The 22,902-nt window shown below is 35.5% G+C and overlaps 3 protein-coding genes across 8 annotated transcripts in view; 1 reads left to right on the top strand and 2 right to left on the bottom strand.

Moving 5' to 3' along the window:
• Positions 1-22,902, bottom strand: part of slc9a3.2 (solute carrier family 9 member A3, tandem duplicate 2) — an 82,173-nt gene that overhangs the window by 57,079 nt on the left and 2,192 nt on the right. The gene's annotated exons all lie outside the window — the stretch shown is intronic.
• Positions 1-22,902, top strand: part of lipea (lipase, hormone-sensitive a) — a 35,617-nt gene that overhangs the window by 810 nt on the left and 11,905 nt on the right. For both annotated transcript variants that reach the window (NM_001316725.1, XM_005159495.5), the window contains exons 2-4: positions 5,052-5,304; positions 18,651-18,935; positions 19,040-19,130. In NM_001316725.1, the coding sequence (NP_001303654.1) occupies positions 5,062-5,304; positions 18,651-18,935; positions 19,040-19,130 (619 nt within the window). In that variant the 5' untranslated portion in view covers positions 5,052-5,061. The remainder of the gene's footprint in view (positions 1-5,051; positions 5,305-18,650; positions 18,936-19,039; positions 19,131-22,902) is intronic.
• The window catches only part of si:dkey-3n22.9, a 57,293-nt gene continuing 43,701 nt past the window's right edge, over positions 9,311-22,902 (bottom strand). For 3 of the 5 annotated variants that reach the window (XM_073931538.1, XM_073931537.1, XM_073931536.1), the window contains 19 exons: positions 15,021-15,160; positions 14,738-14,942; positions 14,554-14,658; positions 14,030-14,223; positions 13,812-13,953; positions 12,991-13,638; positions 12,836-12,883; positions 12,483-12,568; positions 12,253-12,372; positions 12,101-12,148; positions 11,903-11,986; positions 11,695-11,760; positions 11,164-11,252; positions 10,696-10,756; positions 10,490-10,540; positions 10,359-10,403; positions 10,205-10,269; positions 9,970-10,081; positions 9,311-9,849 (listed from right to left, as the gene is read on the bottom strand). In XM_073931538.1, coding sequence (XP_073787639.1) covers positions 9,544-9,849; positions 9,970-10,081; positions 10,205-10,269; positions 10,359-10,403; positions 10,490-10,540; positions 10,696-10,756; positions 11,164-11,252; positions 11,695-11,760; positions 11,903-11,986; positions 12,101-12,148; positions 12,253-12,372; positions 12,483-12,568; positions 12,836-12,883; positions 12,991-13,638; positions 13,812-13,953; positions 14,030-14,223; positions 14,554-14,658; positions 14,738-14,942; positions 15,021-15,122 — 2,577 coding nt within the window. In that variant the 5' untranslated portion in view covers positions 15,123-15,160 and the 3' untranslated portion in view covers positions 9,311-9,543. Of the gene's footprint in view, positions 9,850-9,969; positions 10,082-10,204; positions 10,270-10,358; positions 10,404-10,489; positions 10,541-10,695; positions 10,757-11,163; positions 11,253-11,694; positions 11,761-11,902; positions 11,987-12,100; positions 12,149-12,252; positions 12,373-12,482; positions 12,569-12,835; positions 12,884-12,990; positions 13,639-13,811; positions 13,954-14,029; positions 14,224-14,553; positions 14,659-14,737; positions 14,943-15,020; positions 15,161-15,310; positions 17,027-17,561; positions 17,731-22,902 lie in introns of all 5 variants that reach the window. The other 2 variants (XM_068215343.2, XM_073931540.1) reach the window with 2 other exon arrangements.

Consider the following 22,902-nt stretch of genomic DNA (forward strand, 5'->3'; position numbering starts at 1 on the left):
ACACAAAACTAATCTTGGAAAGAATTGAACTTAATTGTATTTAAAAATTAAATGCATTAAAAATCAATAATTTCAAGGCAGGGATGCAGTATTATAAACTATATATGGTTGAGCAAAAAATTATTAGCTCTTGTGTAAAATATTAAATTAATTTTAATTATTTCCTAAGTGCTGTTTAACGAATTGATTTTTAAATCACATTTTAATAACTAATTACTAATAACAAAATTATTTTGTCTTTGACATGATGACAGTACAAAATATCTTACTAGTTTTTGTGTAGTATACCCAAAAGGAGTTTAAAGTGCAATGTAAAAGCTTAATTAGGTTAACTAGGCAAGTTTACTGGACCCTCTTCAGAATAAATAAATAAATAAATATATATATATATATATATATATATATATATATATATATATATATATATATATATATATATATATTACGCAGCGAATGCCCTTTCAGCACTGGGAAATATCCATGCACACTTATTCACACTCATACACTACGGTCAATTTAGCCTACCCAATTCACCTGTACCACATGTCTTTGGACTTGTGGGGGACACCAGAGCACCCGGAGGAAACCCATGCGGACACGTGCTACCCACTGCGCCACCGTGCAGCCTTATTGTAAGATGTTCATTATAAATTGTACAAAAATGTATATTTATTACTGCAATTAAAGTATTTTAAATGTAATAGATTATAGTATCAATTAAATTATATAATGAATTTCAATAATAAATTAGGAAATTACATGGACAACTTTGCAGTTTGGTATATTTACCTCCGGCCCACCGCCCTCAATCAAGTCTAGTTTTTGTCTGATATGCGAGCCCTATCTCACACTCAATACACTATAATTACTATGGCATAAATACAGCATTACAACATACAAAAGAGACTTTAATAATGAACCACTTTAATAATGATTTGGTCAGCTGTAGTTTGAAATTACGTGGAGCTTTTCCTCTAAGGGCTTATTATGTGGTCTCTGTTGCCATCTTGTGGATGGACAAAGTCAACCGTCTTTGCGCTGCTCAGTATGATGGGCTGAGGGATGCCGAAACACTGTATCTCAGAAATTAGAAATATTTAAAATAGGCGCTATCCTTATAAATAAACTGCATAGTTGCAATCTGAACAACTACATTCTTGACTAAAAAAAAGCCTTTATGTTGTCCAACGGCTGCAATATTTGTCACACTGTTGTGAGTTTACTGATCTGCTGTCACTCTATGTGGGTGAAGTAATACACAAGAGTGAAGAGGCTGTTATTGCAGAATATCGCAAGGCTGTCAGCCAATAAGATTCGAAAACCAGACAGAACTGTATATATATATATATATATATATATATATATATATATATATATATATATATATATATATATATATATATATATATATAAATATATATATATATATATATGTTTTTTTCCTCATATTTTTTTCCTCATTGAATATATAGCCTATTATGGAATTCTAGCTTTTTATTTTTGTAATTTTGTGTAATTTTTTTTTTTATTCGATTTGTAACTTTTCTGATAAACAAAATAAAATATTGTAATAAAACGTAAAAATAGTTCTGTAAAAATATGGCTGCAGCTGAAGCAAAATATTTTCTTTTATTACTTTAAATGTATTTGCATTACATTTAGTTCATATTATTTTTTATGGTTTCAGTTATACTTTAACTAATATTAACTATATCTTGCATGCCGGACATCTATTCATCATAGTATTCATCTGGGACCATTTAAAAAAACTACACAAAATCCATATATAATAGTGGAGACATAAAGTATAGCATAGCCTTGATATGCAACATTGTAAGTGACATAATGTCTTAATGTCCTTTACCCACTCTTAAACGGAGATGGCATCAAAGTGTGAAAGTGCCTTTGTTGCTTTATTGATCAGAAGTGATTGTTTTCCGCCAGCAGTTTGATGTGTGTGTGTAAAAGAGCGAAAGTGAATAGTAATCTCAGACCGTTGAAGTGTTTGCTGAGTAAAGAGATCTGCTCAGCTGTAACAGTGGCTGCAGCTTGTAAATGAATAATTCAGATCAGTGCTATACACTGTAAAAAAATGCTGAGTTCCACACAATTCATTCCCCAGCACAAATCGATTAAGTTAACTTAATTATTTTGTTTGTTTTACAAATTTAGGTGGATTGAACATATAAAATAAGTTGTCCCAAAAGAAAACGAAACAATTGTGTTGTTTCAACTCATTTTAAATAAGTAGTTTAAACAAGCAGCAAAAGTATTTTTTGAGTGTACACTGGGTTACACACAATTCCTCAATGCTTTCACAACACAAATATTTTTTTATATATATATTTAAGTGGATTAAACTTTTTTAAAATTAAAAAATGATAAAAGATAACGCTATTTTTTTGTGTGTATGATCTGAAGCCGAGTTTAAAGAGCCCCTGTTTTGCATTTTAAAAAGTCATAATTTAGTTTTGGGGGTCTCCAACAACAGGCTGATATGCATGCAAGGTCAAAAAAATGCTTTCATTGTCTTATAATATGCATTTATTTTACCTAATTATCATAGGTAATTATTCATAATATATTCATTCAGCGATTCATTTGTTCCCAAACCCCTCCTAAAGCTGGATTTATACTTTCGCCTGGTGCCACATCGTGCACCTCAGCTGACTGCGCACGCACCTCACTAAACGGATGAGGCTTTTATACTTGCAGATTTTGCCATTGTGACATTCTTGAAAACGACAGGGGGCGGTCAAAAGAAACTGACCGAAAAGTCAGACGGATAAACAGAGTAGTAGAAAGTTTCCGCAACTACATCATATCATTATAATCATTCAAGAATTTTAAACTAATTATTTTTTGTATTATTTTTATAAATTATTTGAATGATTATAATGATTTTTATAACTGTTTAAGGTTTTTTAATTAAATGTTGATGCATCACTTGCTTTTGTTCATATCTCAGACAGTTTTACCTAATAAAGTTTATTAAAGCATTAATGACAAGAGAACATGGGCTACTCTACAAATATTTTTTGAATATGGCAAGAATGAAAGCAAAAAGATAAAAATAAGCACACTTACTTAAAAACAGATGTTTTTTAGATTTAGCCCGTTCCACAATTCACACATTACTGTCTGGTTAGTTTCTGTCCTCCTCTTATGTCCTCTTATAATTATTTTCTAGCCAAGAATTATTGATCATCTGGTTATCTCTATGATCAGAGATGATAATGATATCTGTACAGTCGTACCTGTATCAGACAACATCTTTTGAAAATGGTTTACATTCAACTCCAATCAACTGTTTGCTTGAATCTAAAAAAAAATCATGTGCTCCGCCAGCTGAAATCATCGGACGCATCGAGAATAAACCAGGCTTTAGCGTGAAGCTAATCTGCGCTGATTGATCGGATGACCCAGTCTGTTGTGATTGGTCGACTGGGTTCAGCGCAAGATAAAGAGAAACGCCCACTACGGCAATGAAGTAGCACACAGAGTATGTGAGAGCCCAATGCAGGAATACAATAAAGCAGCGCAGGGCAGTTAAACACTAGCATATTACTCTACTCTTAAACCTTACTCCAATTAATAACAACGACAAACATTCAGTATTAATCTACGCAGTGGCAAGAGTTTAACTATTTTGAAAATTAACCATACCACATGTGTGAGGAACAGCTAATGGTGGCAATAACAAAGACAAAAAATGGCAGAGGATCATGAGTTAAGAAACGCATTTAAAGTGTAAAAGTTGCATTTTCAATGTGGTTTTGGATGCAATATGTGAGTAGCCATAAAAGCTTAACCTGAGAGACACAATAAAAGCACTGATCTATAATAGACACATGATTACAAGCCGGGTGGGGCGATTACAACTTATAACACACAATTAAACGCATATTTTGCAAACTACACAAAGCGAGGCAACAATTTTAATGACACTTACATGTTAGGATCCGGTGGAAGAAGAAACTTGTCTAAATGATTTGTAACAGTTACTGACAAAGTCCCATACATAATAGTTTCTGTTTCTCCTTCCTTTTTAGCAAATGGCTGATGAATCCTGCGTTGCAGCATAAGCTATTATATCAATCATCAGAAAAATAACGGAAGCAAACACAACACTATGTTGGCTACACTGTAGTGAAAATGAACTTTAACCCTATATTCCCCGCAACCGAATCTCCATCTGTCAGCGATCGACATATATTCATGTCATGATCAGTCCCGTAATCTCTCGAGCTCCTAGTGTCTGAAGGGAAAGCGCGTTCACATTTTACCGGATCTGGAGCTACATATTTGTTGAGGTACCGTATCAACGTCAACTCGTTCAAGCAAAAGATCCGAACCCAACTCAATTTATTTATTCGATTCTATTTATTCGAGTCGCCTATTTCGTTAAAGAATTAATAGTTTTAAACACAGTGCACTTCAGATTTAAACTTCAGCTGGACCTCTTCATTCACTTAGAGCTGTGTTACACATTATATAGAAGGTTATTTTCAAAAACCCATAATAGGGGCTTTTTAAGTCTTGTTTCTTTTACAAATTCGGCATTTCCCCAGGCAAAAAAGATGTTTCAATTAATACACCACTGGCCATGACAGATTAGTCTGACTGTATCTGATCATTAAAGCAGCTCTTTTATTTTCCTCCTGAGATCTAGAGTCATGCCAGACATGATCCTCATGTTCCCCTCATGTTCTGGAACGCCATTTCCAGTAATTATAGCTGAGGATAATCAGATACTTTTAAAAGCTTTTCATTGGTGTCTGTCAGAATCAAAACACTTGACTGTACTTTTGAACTTTAATGACGCAAGGACTCAATTCTGCTGGAATACGCCGATGTGATCCAACATTGAGTCTTTGTATTCCCTGGCACAGGCCGGTATCTGTCAGGCTCTGCTTTCTCTCTCTAGAACAACAATAGTGTATATTCATGAGACTGTCACAGGGTTTTGTTGTATTGTTTTTGTTTTGTTTCTTTGTTACCTGCTCCGTTTACATTCATCTGATTATTTTTGAAATCTCTGGCTCTCTCAGGTTGTCCGATATGGATCATAAGCATGTATTCGCAGGATTGCAGACGATTTGTTTGGATGTTATTTCGACTTTGAATGGATCCTCCAGTAATTCCTCAAATGCTGACGCCGCTGAGCGTCTGTTGGGGGTCATGAAGCAGATTCAGGAACACGGTCGCGCTGTTGAACCTTTGATCACTGGATTTATGACCGTCTATCATCATTTCGATTTGGATGAACAGACCCCAGGGAACGGATACCGGACACTAGTAAAGGTAACGGCAGTATTTGGTGGTTACAAATATTTGCATGTCATTAAACGTTTTTAGTAGGCGAGATATATACGGTTGGCTGTAATTTAGTGGTTGGTTTTATAAATGTTAGTGATTTGTTATGGTTTGAGAAATCCTGATAAACTTAAATCTTTTTTTTTATATTTAGTTGAGGTACCTACTATAAATTATTGTAATTATTTTATTTCAAGAATGTCTGTTGTAGAACAAAGCTGTATTTTGTCTAATCAAAAAAATTTTATAAATAAAATTGCTTTATATTCTATTCATTTATTTTTAAAAATCATTTTAGAGCCAACTTAAGCCATTTCTCTAGTTGTAGATGTCAGAAATGTATACAGTAGAAACATTTTCACAAGAAATTTTTCTTATAATTGTTAAAGCTGACAGCAAAAAGTTGTGCAACTTAATTATTTATATGTATATATACAGTTGAAGTCAGAATTATTAGCCCCACTGTTTACTTTTCCCCCAATTTCTGTTTAACAGAGATTTTTTCAACACATTTCAAAACATAATAGTTTTAATAACTCATTTCTAATAACTGATTTATTTTATCTTTGCCATGATGACAGTAAATAATATTTGACTAGATATTAATCAAGACACTTCTATACAGCTTAAAGTGACATTTAAAGGCTTAACTAGGTTAATTAGGTGAACTAGGCAGGTTATAATAATTAGGCAAATCATTATATAACAATGATTTATTCTGTAGATATTCAAAAAAAACTATTCTTAAAGGGGCTAATAATTTTGACCCTAAAATGGCTTTTAAAATGTTAAAAAGTGCTTTTTTTCAAGCCAAAATAAAACAAATAACACATTTTTTAGAGGAAAAAATATTATAGAAAATAGTGTGTAGCATTTCCTGCTCTGTTAAACATATTTTGGGAAATATTTAAAAGAGAAAATAAAATTCAAAGGGGGGCTAATAAGTCTGACTGCAACTGTATATCGCTCATACATAAAAAAATGAGCTGATTTTGCTGCGTCTCATTCTTCATTGGAGGTGTTAGTGTCAGTATGGTTAAAAAACTATAACTAAAACTAGTATTTACTAATAATAACTATAGTATATTTTCATGTGGGTTCCTGACGAATGAAAATAGATGTTACTTTTTTTCTAGTTCTTTTTATCAAGCACTTTTTTGTTAACATTTATTATTATTATTTATTTGTTTATGATACACATTTTCACATTCTGATTTCTAATTATTAGATTGTAAAAATGACTATAATTAAATTAAATATTAAATGTAGGAGTGTACTTGCATTATGATGCTATTATAGTGTCAAAATGGTCTTAAAAATCACAATATTATTGTTTATCGCGATACATTTTAGTGCTATATAATGTAAAACAAGAGATAGATATCATGACAGGCCTAGTCATACTGAGCAGAGCAAAGATGGTTGACGTTGCGCCACAAGATAGCAAAAGAGACCACATAATAAGTCCTGAGGGGAGAAAAATTCAGAACAAGGAGGTGACATTCTAAGGCAATTTCTCTCTCTTTTTATGTTGTAGTTCTGTATTTATACCAAAGTAATCTGTTAGTGTTTGCCTTGCTTTGGCTTTTTCAGGGTTAATTATTGTGATATCCTAAATGCAACAGAGAACGTCAACGTCAGTTCTGATGTAAGATGCAGATGTGAATGAATGGCGGAAAAAAGTAGTTCCTCGCACAAAAGGATTTTTGAAACCCTCAGTGTTTGATTTTCTTTTTTATATACACAATAATGCTATTGAACTGTTGTATAAACGCAATATCACACCGCTACTCACGTGATATTGCTCGTATACAGTTGTAATCAGAATTTTTAGCCCCCCTTTGAATTTTTTTTATTTTTTAAATATTTCCCAAATGATGTTTAACAGAGAAAGGACAATTTTCACAGTATGTCTGATGATATTTTTTCTTCTGGAAAAAGTCTTATTTGTTTTATTTTGGCTGGACTAAAAGCAGCTATAATTTTTTTAAACATCATTTTAAGGACAAAATTAATAGCCCCTTTGAGCAATTTTTTTTCCTATAGTCTACAGAACTAACCATCATTATACAATAACTTGCCTAATTACCCTAACCTACCTAGTTAACTCAATTCACCTAATTAAGCCTTTAAATGTCACTTAAACCTGTATCGAAGTGTCCTGAAAAATATCTAGTAAAATGTTATTTACTTTCATCATGGCAAATATAAAATAAATCAGTTTTTAGAAATTAGAATCTATTATGTTTAAAAATGTGTTGAAAAAAATCTCTCCGTTAAACAGAAATTGGGGGAAAAAATAAACAGGGGCTCTAATAATTCAGGGGGGCTAATAATTCAGATCTCAACTGTATTTATATGAGGTAAATGTAAATATATTAATTACATTTAACCACATTTAGTTGATAGAAACACTTTCCTTGCTTATTAAATGCATTATTTTATTTAGAATTTAACAGTAGCCTCATGTGTAGTGCATTGACATGCATACATCATAATAAGGGCAAAAAAAACACCACAAATAAATATTTTAAAACAAATTAAATAAAGAGTTGTGTATTTAAATGTATATATTTTTTATAAATATTCCTATATAGTTATGTTTATACAATCTTAAAAGGATAGTTTACCCAAAAATGACAATTCTGCCAAAATTTCAAGTGGTGCTCGCTGCAGAGCCAATTAGGGGGAGCTACAGCTCTAGCTCCCCCTCGCTTGAGATAATGGGTGGGGCATACATGACGCGCCACCAAGTGGCTGTTATTAGTAGTGTGAGTTCAACCGTAATGGCAGTATATTCTTGTTGCATTGGCTGTTAATATTAGTGCAAGTTCAAGCGTAATGGCAATAAATTCTTGTGTTGATGCGCAAGATGTTGACATTTCTGTAATATTTTTAAGGATTATGATTGATGATTTTTAAACATAGTCAGCATCGTTTTTCTGACAAACGGAATTACGTAAATGCTTTTCTATAATGCTCTATTGTCATATACCTTTATAAACTTTGCATCTATGTAAGCTTGTCATATTATTTTGTCCTTATTTAGATGAATTTCCTCCATTTTGTGAGTTGCTTTAGATAAAAGCTTCTAGACTTGGCAGGCAATGTGAAAGCTTACTATTAGTGCACCCGCTTTAATTTTTGACCACCACATTAATCTGTGGGTTATTTATGAACCAATCTGAATAGTCTGATAAATGCAATAAATAATAATAATAATAATAATAATAATAAAAAAAACTGTAAACTGTAGTTTCTGTAATTTGCCCATTTTGGAATGTAAATGTGTATGCACAAAATTCCAAGAGGGTGGTTGTAATATATATATATATATATATATACAGTGCTTATGAAAACACCCCACTTTGAAAATGAATATTTTTCTCCATTTTTACATTGAATATGGCTAATTTATATTGGAACATTTAAACAAAACAGATTAATTAAACAGATATAGTTATTAAAATAATATTTTAGTCACAGAACATATTTAGAAATTGAAAGATAATACATATAAATTCATGCAAAATATTGCAAACAAAATTACAAACTACAAAATTTGGGCTACTAATTTTTTAACCATTATTGTAAGTTATTTTGTTAAATAAGCTCCAGATTTGGCTTCAGGGCTGACTAATCTAATGTATATGCACAAATATTGTAAAGCATACTATATAAATATTAATTTAAATGAGAGATTTGTGGGGAGTGTACTCATATATATATATTTATTTATTTTATTTAATTTTTTATGGTAATAAGTTACCAGTCCAGTAGTCTAAAACAGAATAATGTGGAATTCCAACAACATTTGGAAGATGTATTTTAAGACACATACTCCTCTGTCCTACAAAAGTTGAAATGAATGCATTTGTTTCTAATAACTTAAATTAGCAGAATGTGCATCTAAACTTAAAATAAATCTTAAATGTAGATAAAATGTCATAATAAGAAGTCATAAAATAATAAATGTCCATATATTTCAAAAACACAACACTTCACACAATTTTAATGGTATAACAAGATATAAAATAATACATATTTTTCAAGAACAGGGCGACGCAGTGGCGCAGTAGGTAGTGCTGTCGCCTCACAGCAAGAAGGGTGCTGGGTCGCTGGAACCTCGGCTCAGTTGGCGTTTCTTTGTGGTTTTCACACAAAAAATGTATAAAATTTTACAAAACAAAAATAAAATATTTACATTGTAGTACCCCACTGGTAAATTCACAAGTGAGGGTTGTGTAAACAAGACACACGGATATTTCTTTTGTCTCTTATTTCCTGCAAGAAAATTTCCATGTCCTCTAACCTCTGAAAAATGAAAAAGAAGGGAGCCAGAATTTGTTCTCCATCCATTTCACCTTCATAAAACATGGTGCTTACGAACAAGTCTCGCATTGTGATAGCCAACAAGGCATCTTTCTCCTTCATCCTTAAGATCTTTGGCAGTTGAATCTTCCCAGCAAAATGGTGTTGGTTCTCCTCCATCCACTTACAGGTCAGCAATATGTTTTTCATTACTGCTGAGTCCTGTGTGCAATATAGGAATTCCAACAATAATGTAATTAATGTGGTGCTGCTCATAAACACCTTAAACAAGGGTAAACGCATAAACATTTCAAGCAATACATAAACATTCTCTCTACATACGTAGAATCCTGGTGTTGGGGTGATCTTCATCATATCTGACTCAGGTGGACTGACTTCCACGTCATCTGGATTTGGCAGTTCTTGTTCCTGGGTGACTAGTTGTTGGAATTGACTGTTGGAAGTGACAAACATTACTGTTTTAAGCAAGCAATGCTTAATCTTTTATATATTGCCTGCATAGTGGAAATGCACAGAATGGAAATTTTAATCGAAAGAGTAATTATCACTATCATACCTTGTCAGAGGAAATGTCTGAATTAACTGATAGCACCACCACTTCCTGATTTTAGGCATGTCAGACTGATAAATGAGAGCCATTAAAAATGTTGTTGAAAGTGTTTTCACAGACCTTTTGCTTTACAAATAACCATAAATTGATACAAACTCACCGCAGCAAAATCAAATGGCTTTAAGAGCGTAACATGGAGTGCATACTAAAAAAAAAAAAAAAATTGTTATGTAAAAAAATGTACTGTTTAGCACACAGACACAGCTGTACAACAATTATAAGACTACTTACCATCAAGATGAATACCCCACAATCAATTCCGCCAAGCTGAAGAGGCGCACCCTGTTAATTATGAACAATATACAGTACAGTTAGACCATATACAATAAATGCATCATGATTCCATCCAAAGCCAGTTACTTGCGACTGCATTCTTCCTTAACACTCCAAAATAAAAAAGTTCACAAGCAAAGAAGTTGGTAAAAAAAAAACTGTACCTCAAAATCTGCCAGTACAGAGATGTTCCAATGGCCAGGAGAAATGTGACTTGCCAGTTTTCTAAAATAATAATTAAAGACATTATATTTACAGGCAGTCACATATAAACAAAGACGTACTTGACCATTTTGCAATAAAAATTTCGGAGCTTTATGTTAGAGCCAGGGGTTTGGATTTCACTATGATTGAATTATATATATATATATGAGCTCAAACAGATCCACTTCATTCATAATGCGCAACACATTTCAGTTCATGAAGTCGAATATTCCCTCTTCCACTCTTCACACCTGCTAAAAAAAAATTATAGCCAGTTTATTCAAAATGAGATAAAGACTACTGCATAATAAAACAAGCTGGTTTACTTAAGACATTAATTTGTGTTAGTATTATCTTCAAACCCATGCATGTTATTAGTATGAACACAGAAAGGTAAAACTTGAAATGTGCTATCCTCAGGGGAAAACCTGAAAATCTGAATGTAGCTCCGATGTCCAAAGTCTCTAGGATTCATGGAGTCAAAAAATAAAATCTCTCTTGACTTTGGCTTGAGGATCTGTAAAAGAAAATGACATTAGAAATTGGTGATGCACAGAAGAAGAAAATTCTTGGCCAAAGAAAAAAATGAAAATACTGATTCTAATAATCTTAAAATACTTTACATTTGTAAAGTAATTTCCTTCCATTAGTGTGACTTAACATCTTGTTTTAAAACACATTATGATGATGTGCAAACTTGACCTTAAACTAACTTTCAAATTTATTTTGAAACTATGTTAAACAAGTTAACCAACAAACCTACACTCCACAACATGAGATGTCTGGTTAGTTTGTGACTTTTATCTTTAAACTTTTCAATTACCAAAATATTGGTGCATCCTTCAGAATTGGACCAATCGAGAGATCGTAATGCAGTCTTGTGTTATTATTGCCATAACAACCAAAAAGTAAAATTACATAATGCATAGCAGGCGAACGTATGGAAAAATATAACTTACACATATAATCCAATGCCCTGACTCCAATGAGGGAAGTAAAATAAAGTCCTTGGTTGCAGCATCATCCTGTAAGATGAGAATCATGGTGAACCACAGTTATGATGATGAATATCCTGTATAAGATTAATGATTTCTTGCACTAACAATTCATATTGCAAAAAAGCAAACTATAACAATGTGTATGCCACATGTTTTAAAGCATACTAACAGGTAAAGCTGGCAGAGGATCATTGTTATATGGAGGCAACCACGTGACCACCACATAACTGTTGACAGCAAACACATCTTTGCCCTAAAAAAGATAGAAACACATAGTGCAGTATGACATTGGAACATTTTCATAACCTCTAAATTCCTAAACAATTACTGAACTACTGAATTACTGAACAAATGCTATAAAACTGACCTGTGAAGCTGCAAGTGTAGCTATGAGCTGAAAGCACTGATTAGCAATCTAGTTTAAAAAAAAATCATAAATAAAAGAATGACTATTAGTAAATTTGCATTCATATCAACCCTATGTCAACAGCATAATAATGTTTATGAATGGACATTTACCGTTGCCTCTAACTCATCAAAGGCCAAAGACCAAAAGTCACTTCTCTTTAATGTTTGGACTGGGCTCAGCTGAAGTAAATCCTCACTTGGATCTTTGGCTCTATCCAAGACATAAGCCAGCTGATAAAATGAAATAAACATTGTTATATAACTCATTAAAACATAACCAATATGAACAGTAATTCAGATAAAAAATACTTATGACAATCAATGCAATATGAATAAATTACCGAATTCTGTTCTGCTGGGAGATAGTCAACATCCCATATCCTCCTGCTTGCTTGTTCATCTGTCTGGCTTGTCATTGCACTTTGAACTAAGTGAGATGGGATAGTACAGTCTTAAGAGAAGATCCATATTTTAAATGATATTTTATGCTCTTAGTAAAGCTTGTTTTTAGCTTAGTTAGACAAGTAGTGTACAATCACAAGTTTTAAAAAAAATATTTCTTGATCTAAACTCCTGATGTGAAAACAGGAGCAGTAGAAAATGAAGTATCATAAAATATTCCCCAAGATGAAGAAGATTAATACTGTTAAATCCAGATGTATTATTGCTCTTTACTTAGTTTTCTGTCACTCACTGTATTGTATTGGTTCACCTGCTTCAGTTGGTATCTGTGCAGCTTTTCCTGTAATTAAAGAAAACAAAACAACAACAGTACAGATTATAAGAAAATGATACAGTTAAAAATTCAATGTTAAACAACTGACAAAATAAACACCTTAATTTACTTACCCATTACTATCTGACCGTTGTGATCCAACTGCAACTGAACATCTTTGCCTACTACTTTCTGGATGCTGGCTTTAGTTTTAATGTTGCAATTTGTGTTGTAGTGTTGTAGTATGTTCCGCATCATAAAGATGTGCTGAGAGGGTGTGAGGGTATTCAAAAAATAATTGTTCTTCCTCATGTCTGCAAATAACTGCTCAGCACACTGGCTGTTAACCCAGCCAGCCAGTTCTGGGACAAGTCCAATCCTCCGAAGGGCATCTCGAGCATCCTTTGTATTCCTCTCATGGAAAATGTCATATAGGGTGTAGTGGTCAGATGACCCAGTGATCGGGTGGCAGTTTGTGTCTGAATCTGTTTTCTTTGTTTTGAGCCAAGGTAAACTGACCTTTAGCTTTCCCTCACCAGCCAGCTGTAGATTGTCTGTGGTTGCTTCAGCCAGTCGGCCCTCGTGTGGGCTAAATGGCATTTTTTCAGGCTCCCTCAAGTTAGTATGTGTTGCCAGTCCTCTTGCAAAGTCGTATATGGCTATGTTTGGAAAGTGCTTCCAGCTAAGTAACATGTCAGCATAGTCTCTGGGACTCTCTGCTCTTAAGTTAAATTTTATGGAGTACACCACTGCACAGGGGCACATAACAGCTGCCCAACCACCTATAGAAAACACATAATTCATTTAATATAACTTACATAAACAATGTTTAATAACTGCTACTTGTATGCTTGACCTACAAACATTACATTCTCCTGGCAGAAGGACTTTTTAACACTGTGGAATAAACAGACACAGCTACAGATCTAATTGCACAGTGAAAGATGCATCTTACCTGAAGCTCCCCAGACCTTCTCAAAGATCTTATCATAAGATGACCTGTTCTTCATTTCATCCCGCAGTTTTAGGATGAGGTCTGTTTTTGAGCCTTTTGAGTCCAAGCCACATTGCTTGCACAGTTTTCGAACCATGTCCACCTATTATTTTAAGAAGAAATAATATTTAGCTTAATTCAAACACAGTGAATCAATAATCAGTGTAACATGCTATTACCTTGAGATTAATTAGTGCATCTTGAAGTCTCTCCTCTGTCATCTGGAGATCTGCCATTTCAGTAGCCTGTCTTGGTGCATGAAGCTTTTCATGTTCTGTGTTTAAAACTGTCTCATCCCTTCTGGTTTTTGGTCCAATCCAAGGAGCCCAGTTGTTATAACTTGGAACAACCACAAACGGGTTCTGTCGACCACCTTGAAATTGAAAAAAAAAAAAAAAAACTGCATCATTACAAAACGCATGTTTTTTATTTTTTTATTTTGGAAACACCATGGAGCTATAGTCAATAACAAACAACTATGAGTAAATACAGCAACAGGATCAAAAGTTAGCAACTTGTGTGAACCCACACTTAAATTTACTTTCAGTTAAGAATGTTGTATCACAATTGTGATAAAGACAAAACAATCGTAGTAACATGCAAAGTGTATATCACAATACTATTGCTGCAATCTATTGGGGAATAGACAAGTCCTATACTTTACGTGAAGAGACTTAAGTAGATATGTAGGAGGCCAACTTACAGGTAAGAAATCCGCTGCAAACAATTTCAGCCGTCACAGAGTCCCAAAATTGTTTAATATTAACAGTGCCATCAAAGTGTGCTGGTGGAGCCTCCATTTCACTTACTGCAGATTTAAGCATGGTATTAAAAATGTATTGTCATTTTTCATTTATTAATTAAAAGCTGTTAGTTCTGTTACTTACCAGGCATATTGAATACACCTTTTCTGTGAAGGTCCATGACCACCACTGGTGGATAGTATCCACATTTGTAACAAGTATATAAGTAGTCGTGTGAAGTCATGGCTTCAAAGTGCATATAGGCATGAAGTATTGTGGCTTTTCTAGGGAGGGTCTTGTTTTCTGTTTGCTCAATGACTTCAATTGCTCGGCTTACAGAATGGTGAGTCTAAGAAAGTATAAAACATAGTAAGGCACACATTCATAAAATAAGAACAGCAAAACATTAATTAATGTTTTTTCTTACCTGAAGTGATCCACGTAGTACAATACACAAATGAAGGGTAAGGAGTATATGGTCATTGAAATTGTGAATTCCATTACTCCATTCTTGATATCTGTACATCATCCCACAGTCAGGACATTCCTTGCAGTATGTAGAAAAGCCTAAAAAACGAAAGCAAAAGAAAAAGTACTGTATCATTATTGCTTGCTTTCTATCATCTAGCAGTCCACTGTGCACTGACCTCTGCTTTGTTTTTGAACATTAGAAATACAGCTAAAATGATTTCGATGATATATTTTGACATGTCTCACCATTTACAACGCCAGTATAAGTAACAAGTTTGGCATCTGCTGTTATGAGCAGTGGCTCAGTAAGTTGCCCGGCACACTCCATGCATGATGTTTCTTCTGGTATTAACTGCCTTGGAATATCTTGCAAAGATTTGGAACCAGTAACCAAATGCTGGGGCAGTTGGGCAGGAAGAGCTTTTTTTTTCACTAAATAGTGAACCATCTTTTGAAGGCCTGCATCATCAGGAGGATATGCATGTCCTTCATCTATACCTGGCACTGCTTTGGATACAGAATCTGTCTCTTGATTATTCACTACTGAATCTGGAGTAATATCACTCGCTGCAGTCATGAACAGATCTCGGTCAGTAGTAAAAAGATGCCATTTTGCAATTGATTTATGAAGACATGACTGTCTTGCTTTGGCACATGGACAGTGCCAGGACTTTTTTTTTGCATCAAAGGCTGCTATTACCCTACCCAGTCTGCTGTGGTATGACACTTTTGGCTCATATATTGAAATGAACTTTTTGGATGGTGGCCCTGCAACAGTAATCTCAACAGAAAGTGGAACACCTGCATCAGTAGCTGCCTTTTGTAGGTTTAAGCAGTTCTGCTTCCTTGCATCCCCAAAAAACCTGCAAGTAACCATTTCTGTCAGTACCTCTTCATCTAAAATGATGGGTGTAATGTCTGAGAGGGGACAGAAGAGTAATGACTTAAGATGAATGCACTCATAAGGAAGAATTCCACTCCTAACTGCAAATTCAGCATTTGTGTTGCATTCATCTAATTCACAGATTATTTTTTGGCTTGCACCCCATGTTTTTTTTTGAACATGTATCGGAGAGCATGGCTTAAAGAATGATTTATCAACAGCAAAGATGCCATTTTTGGCATCAATGCATTGGCTTGATAAATGTCGATTTGCTGTAATATCCTCTACCCTTTGCCTGTGTCTTCGGTTGATATGAACCCGCAAGTTCCTTTGATTTATTTTTATGCCACAGTGTGTGCAAGTCACCCTGACTTGCTGTCGGACACGTAATCTTTTTGTTGAAAATGATGCTGTGGTTGGTTCTGGTTCTGCTGGGGATGGTGGTGGTGCTGCGGATGCTGGGGATGGTGGTGGTGCTGATGCTGGGAATGGTGGTGCTGTTGATGCTGGGGATTGTAGTGCTGGGGATGATGGTGGTGCTGCAGATGCTGGGGATGGTGGTGGTGCTGATGCTGGGAATGGTGGTGCTGTTGATGCTGGGGATTGTAGTGCTGCTATTGCTTGTAATGATTCTGGTGCTGCTGCTGGGAATGGTGGTGCTGTTGATGCTGGGGATTGTAGTGCTGGGGATGGTGGTGGTGCTGCAGATGCTGGGGATGGTGGTGGTGCTGCTGCTGGGAATGGTGGTGCTGTTGATGCTGGGGATTGTAGTGCTGCTATTGCTTGTAATGGTTCTGGTGCTGCTGGGGATGGTGGTGGTGTTGGAGCTGCTGATGGTTCTGGTGGTGGTAATGCTGGTGATGGTTCAGGTGCTACTGATGCTGGTGATGGTGCGGCTGATGCTGAAGATGGAGGTGGTGCTGTTGATGCTGGGGATAGTGATTGTCCAGATGCTGAATTTTTACAGATTTTAAAATGTGTAATAAGATTGTCGCGTCTAATTACTGTTGATGAACAGTAACAGCAGTGAAAATGTGGTGATGGCCTGCACTTTAGACCACACTTGATGATGATAAAATCTAAAACGTAGAAACAATAAAATTAGCCAAATTGTCTTGTTTACACGTTTAATACAGTGCATCGCCTAAGCTTAGGTTTTGTGTTGAAACATCTCACTCAAGAGCACAACAACATTAATATCCTTCTTTTAATTTATTTTTTTATACACTCCCACCAAACATTAAGGCTAGTGTGTGTGAAAGTTTTGTTCTGTCCAAACAGAACACATGTAATTCTATCAAATTAAGCCATGATTAATATATAATCTATTAATATATAATTAATATATTTTAATATAATATAGTATTAGCTGAAGATGCTACTACTCAGCTGGAACAAATGCCTGACAAACTCTAGATTAACCCTTGTAGGCTGATTGCCACGTTAAGAGTATTTATATACTTGTTTTTAATATTTATAATGATTCCAATTAATTAATGTACTGCAGAAACCAATAACAAAAAAAATTAAGCAAAGTATGTGAAATTCAGAGTAACAAGTACGACTTGTTTCTCACACCCACAGTACTGTAATAAAAAAAAATCAAACACATACCTTTTTCTTTAACTGCATTTCGCATGTGATTAGCTACATGATTTCGGATCTCATGTAAATGTCGACACACAAATTTACAGTAGGCACAGTGGTATTTTTGGCAACACTCTGTACATCTCTGGATAGACTGCTGTGGATCCTGTCCTTGCAAAAGTACTGTCTGATGCATCTGTGCAAGTTAAACAAATACTAACATTTAATTAAAAAACTATTATTAAATAAAACACTACACATAAAACGTAACATGGGGGGATGCTAGTGCTTACTAGCTATTGATAGTTATGCCAAAACACTCGCGATTAATGTTTCAGGGGTCAATAGTCATGTTGAAACAGTGATAAGTGTAAGATTTAGATTTTATACACATCTCAGTTTGTCTTTACAGTTCAGATCATACCTTTCAACATTGGGGAAAAAAAGGGATATGCCCTTCCACCGACGCCGTTTTGTGTATATTTTAACGTGTTTTTATGTCCGAACAAAGCGAAAGCACAGAACACTCACATTTAAGAGTAAGGGCGGCCCCTGATGGTTCGGCGGTATGGGTTGAGTATGGGGATGCTCGCCTCTTTAATGTGTATTTGCCACGTTTCAGAGAAAGACTGAAAATACGGGAGAAATTCGGGAAAAACGGGAGGGTTGACAGGTATGGTTCAGATGTCTTACCGTGCCATGCAGGTTGTACAGTTTGGACGGAGGCTTCCCGCAGCGAGCACCACTTGGACCGATGACGTGTATGCCCCACCCATTAGCTCCAGCGAGGGGGAGCTAGAGCTCTAGCTCCCCCTAATTGGCTCTGCAGCGAGCACCTTCTCCAAAATTTACTGAACCAGTTTTATTTATTTATTTTTCTCAGTTTTAATCAGTGTTGGAAACCAGTAACCACTGACATTCATAGTAGCAAATTTAAATACTTGAGAAGTCGATGGTTACCGGTTTCCAGCTTTCTTCAAAATATCTTCTTTGTATCTTTTTCTAACAAGTTTGCAACTAATCATGAGTAAATAAATGATGACAGAATTTTCATTCACCACCCCTTTAATATCCACATAAGGTCATCATTGACTGTTTTCTCTTTTTTATTGATAGGTGGTTCATTCCTGTATCATCCACATTACCCATAAGGCCCGTTACATTGCATCAAACTGCACTGGAGCGTTTTTCCGTATGGACCATAATGTGGCAGAAATGGAAGCGTACTGTAGTGCCCTGTGCCAGCTGCGGGCATTACTTTACCTGGCACAGGTATTACTGAATGACAATCCCAACGGTCAGCTCTATTCACAAGAGGAAGGAGGTTTAAGCGAGAGATTTGTGCAAGAGTACATCTCCATGCACAAAGCCTGTTTCTATGGCCGCTGCTTGGGCTTCCAGGTGAAATCATCTGAATATTTATTTTTTACAAAAGTTCACCCATCATTTAAATGTTTTTTGTTTTTTTTATAACACTAAAAGGTATCTGTTGTCTCTTCTCCAAGTTCTCTCCCTCTCTCAGGCCTTTTTTACAGACTGTGGTCATCAGTATGGTGTCTTTTGGAGAAAACTACAAGAAACAGCAGACTGGTTTAGGTAAGCGCAGACTTGGAGAGGCTTATCCAAGTATTTACTATTGTGCGTTTGTATCCGCTTGTTAACTGTGACGTTACGCGAAGCGGCTTTCGGGTCCAAGAGCTCTATTCAAATGTATGGGGAGACTCATGAAGTGGTAATTATAAACTTTTACAAAGCGATTTAATACTTTCGAAAATCACGATCGCAATATATATGTCCATGCCTAATATCCGATGGCCAGAAAGTCATTCATTTTTTTCATAAATTGTTAAAATTTTGGTATTTGTGATGCAGCAAGCCCAGAGATTATTGTTTACACTATGACCTTATATAAAATTAGCTTTAATGTGTGATATGAATTAAAAGTGATCATAAACAAATAATTTCTTAACTCAAATGAGTGGCGGCTTGGACCCGGAAACAGTATTACATCCATCACCAACATGTCACCACTTAACAAGCGGATTGTTTTCAAACAGCACATCACTTAGATATGAGTTCTCTGCATTTATGCCTAATATGGCAAGTGTACACATTTCTACAATCCTGTTTTTGTACTGTAATATCTGTGTTTGTGTCAGTTTAAGTCTGAATCTCATCACAAGCTTTTCAATGCCCAATTCCTAAGACAAATAAATGACCCTAGAGCTTTTATACAGGGTGTCAGCGGGGTCCTAAAGCCTTAAATTCACTGATATATGGGCTGTTTCTCAATTCCAAGAACGCAAAGGATGAACTCCTGTTCTTGTGGAGATCGTTCCCGAGAGCGAACTCGAGAGACCGCAGGAACAGAGAACGTGTCCTGTGAGAAATGAGATGCTGCGTTCTTACTGATGGTCACATAAGCTTCACAGGTTTTTAAAGAGCCCATATAATACATGAAAAAGGGTCATATTTCGGTTATATGGGTCTCCAGCAACACACTGATATGCATGCAAGGTCAAAAAACACTTTCATTGTCTTATAATATGCATTTATTTTTACCCAATTATCCCAGCGACTCCCATATTAATCGTTCAGCGATTTAATAGATCCCAAACCCCTCCTTAGCGCAAAGCTAATCTGCGCTGATTGGACCGATGACAGCCTGTTGCGATTGGTCGACAGCGTTCAGCACTAGACAAATGCCCAGCGCGAGACAAATGCCCAGCGCGGTTCATCAAGCCCCCGGCGGACGGGCCCGCGCCGTAACCCTGTGACTGTCATAACCCCCCGCACGGGAAGTATGAACCGCACTTAGCATTGAAAATGAAACCGATAGCGTGCACATCATTTACTGAGCGTAATTTCCGTGACCGAGCTTTTCTCCCTTCTCAGCTGTAACTTAGATCATTTCTATTTGCAATTATTGCTGTGGCACCTCTTGCGTGAAGTGTTCTCAGGGCTTACCTGTACTCTGCTTTGCCCAAAGATCCCATCCCCAGCCAGGGGGTTGTAGTGCTCACCAGCGTGTAGCAGGCTGCCTTTGTGCCTAATAAACTGGCCTTATTTTGCAAGCACCCCTTGTGTATTGTCTGCCCATTCTCACAAGTCTCATACATCAGTCTTTTCTGATCCTTCCTTTAACAAATGAATGAATCGCCCACTGTAAGCTTGTAGACTGCTGAATCAATTATTTCCCCTCACACTTCCAATAATATCCAGGTAAACACAGCGTCTTATTGACTCATGACTTCAGGATTTGTTTGTCTTCGCGGCCGTGTTAGTGGGCGGGGCGCAGGTTTAAATTTTCCCGGGTTTGCGCCCATAACAACAATGTTTCGTAGTCACGTCACGCCGAAACGGCTAAAGACTCGTTATGAAGACGATTCATTCTAACCACTATGAGTCGACTCTTTTTTTAGATGAATCAATAGTTTTAAAAACTGTCCACTTTCAGATTTAAGCCTTAGCTGGATATTTCACTTCACTTAGATCTGTGTTGCACACTACATGGAAGCTCATTTTCGAAAACCCACAATAGGGGCTCTTTAAAGGAAAATGATTTTTGATCTGATGGTTTGCAATGTTACTGCAGTGTGAACGGTTATGTCGGATTTCATGTGACTTCTACATAAAAACTGCGTCATCATTCTGTGCTGCAGACATCATCTACTCCTCAGCAGCACAGTAGAATGGCACACAGGGCGATTACCACAGAGAGTTGGTTGTTCATTTTTAAAAAATTTTGAAAGAAAAATTGGTGCTTGTTAACTAATCTGGTTAACGACTGAGGCACAGGTTGATAGCGAAGCCGAAGAGTTTCGTGGGTGTTGTGGATAGGGAATCCGTGTGCAAGGGAGGAGGAACATTCTCTTCCAGAGAAAAAAGGGCAGGTGCTCGAGCACCCAAACCCCCCTTCTGCACGTGTCTGCTGTTTATAACGAAGTAAAATGAAATAACTTTGCAAACAAAGATAAACCAACTCCGCCTTCACAGTTCAGTCTGCGGCTGCTCATTAACTCTTTATGAGTTTAGTAAACCAGTGGTCAGAGTGCCACACACCGCGATTCTCATAAAACACAAATAATCAGTGTTTTCAATGACTTATTTTAGGTCTCAATGTCTAAACACACATTAGTAGTAGCAGAACAAGCCGGTTCAGAACACGGTTGTCTGTGAAAAGGCTAATAATCTTATAAAAATGATCTGACAACGTGCTTACCTCATACAGTATACACATAGTGTGCATAATTAGACATGTTGTGCTCTCTGTAAGTGTACTTTTGTGCATACGGGTCAGTTTAGAACAATGATCTGTTCACACTTCCAATCTGATATTGGCCACATTTATAAGAGCAGTGTAAACAGCCGTGCAAAATAAATCTGATCTAAGAAAAAATCTGATTTAAGTACTAAGCCTCGCAGTGTGAACGTAATGGTCACTTTTACAGTCTCATTTAGGGAAACTCCGGAGACAAATAAGTATTATCTCTGAACTTTAATAATAAATATATATATATATATATATATATATATATATATATATATATATATATATATATATATATATATATATATATATATATATATATATATATATATATATATATATATATATAAATGTTGTGCTTCCCACCTCCTTTATTCAAACGCAATGACTTCTGGCACTTCTCAAGCAAGTTGTAGCGCTCAAGTCTGCATCAACGCATCCTTTATATCAAGAACACATCCGGGAACTCTCACGCATCCTCCGCTCTTGCGGTCTTGAGTTTTGAAACTGAACTGATGATGGCATTACACGAGAACACGAGGATGCAAAAATGCTGAAGAACACATATTGAGAAACAGCCATGGTGTTGTCATTTTAAACAGGTATTAATTTTTCTCTTGTTCATGTAAAGCTATCCGGTACAACCAACAATTATAAAAAAAACATTTGACAAAAGATACATTTATTAACTCTATGCACCAATTTGGTTTAATTATCGTCCTAACAATAACACTGGTTCTCCATGTATTTTTTTTAGTGTGGTCTGGTGAAGACGCTGACCTGGACAAACTGTTTACTTTAGTTTATCATCATTTTTAAAAATTGTCTTTTTTTTTAAGAAAACTAATGCAGTACGTGTATATGTATATATCATGAGTTGGCTTGTTTTTACACATTAGTTAAAATATGTGCCTAAGCAATAGCTAAATTAGAATTTTAATGGGGAAACTAAAAATATTTTCCACTGGCTATAGGAGTAAATTCTTAGCGTTTTGTAAAACCCTGTTACATCATTAATTATTTGTATTAATTAAAGTGTTTATTTCTTATTTAAAGTCTTAAATAATTCTTATCAAAAATAATTCTCATCATTAAGTC

Source organism: Danio rerio, chromosome 19, assembly GCF_049306965.1.
Source record: "Danio rerio strain Tuebingen ecotype United States chromosome 19, GRCz12tu, whole genome shotgun sequence".
NCBI classification, from domain to species: Eukaryota; Metazoa; Chordata; class Actinopteri; order Cypriniformes; family Danionidae; genus Danio; species Danio rerio.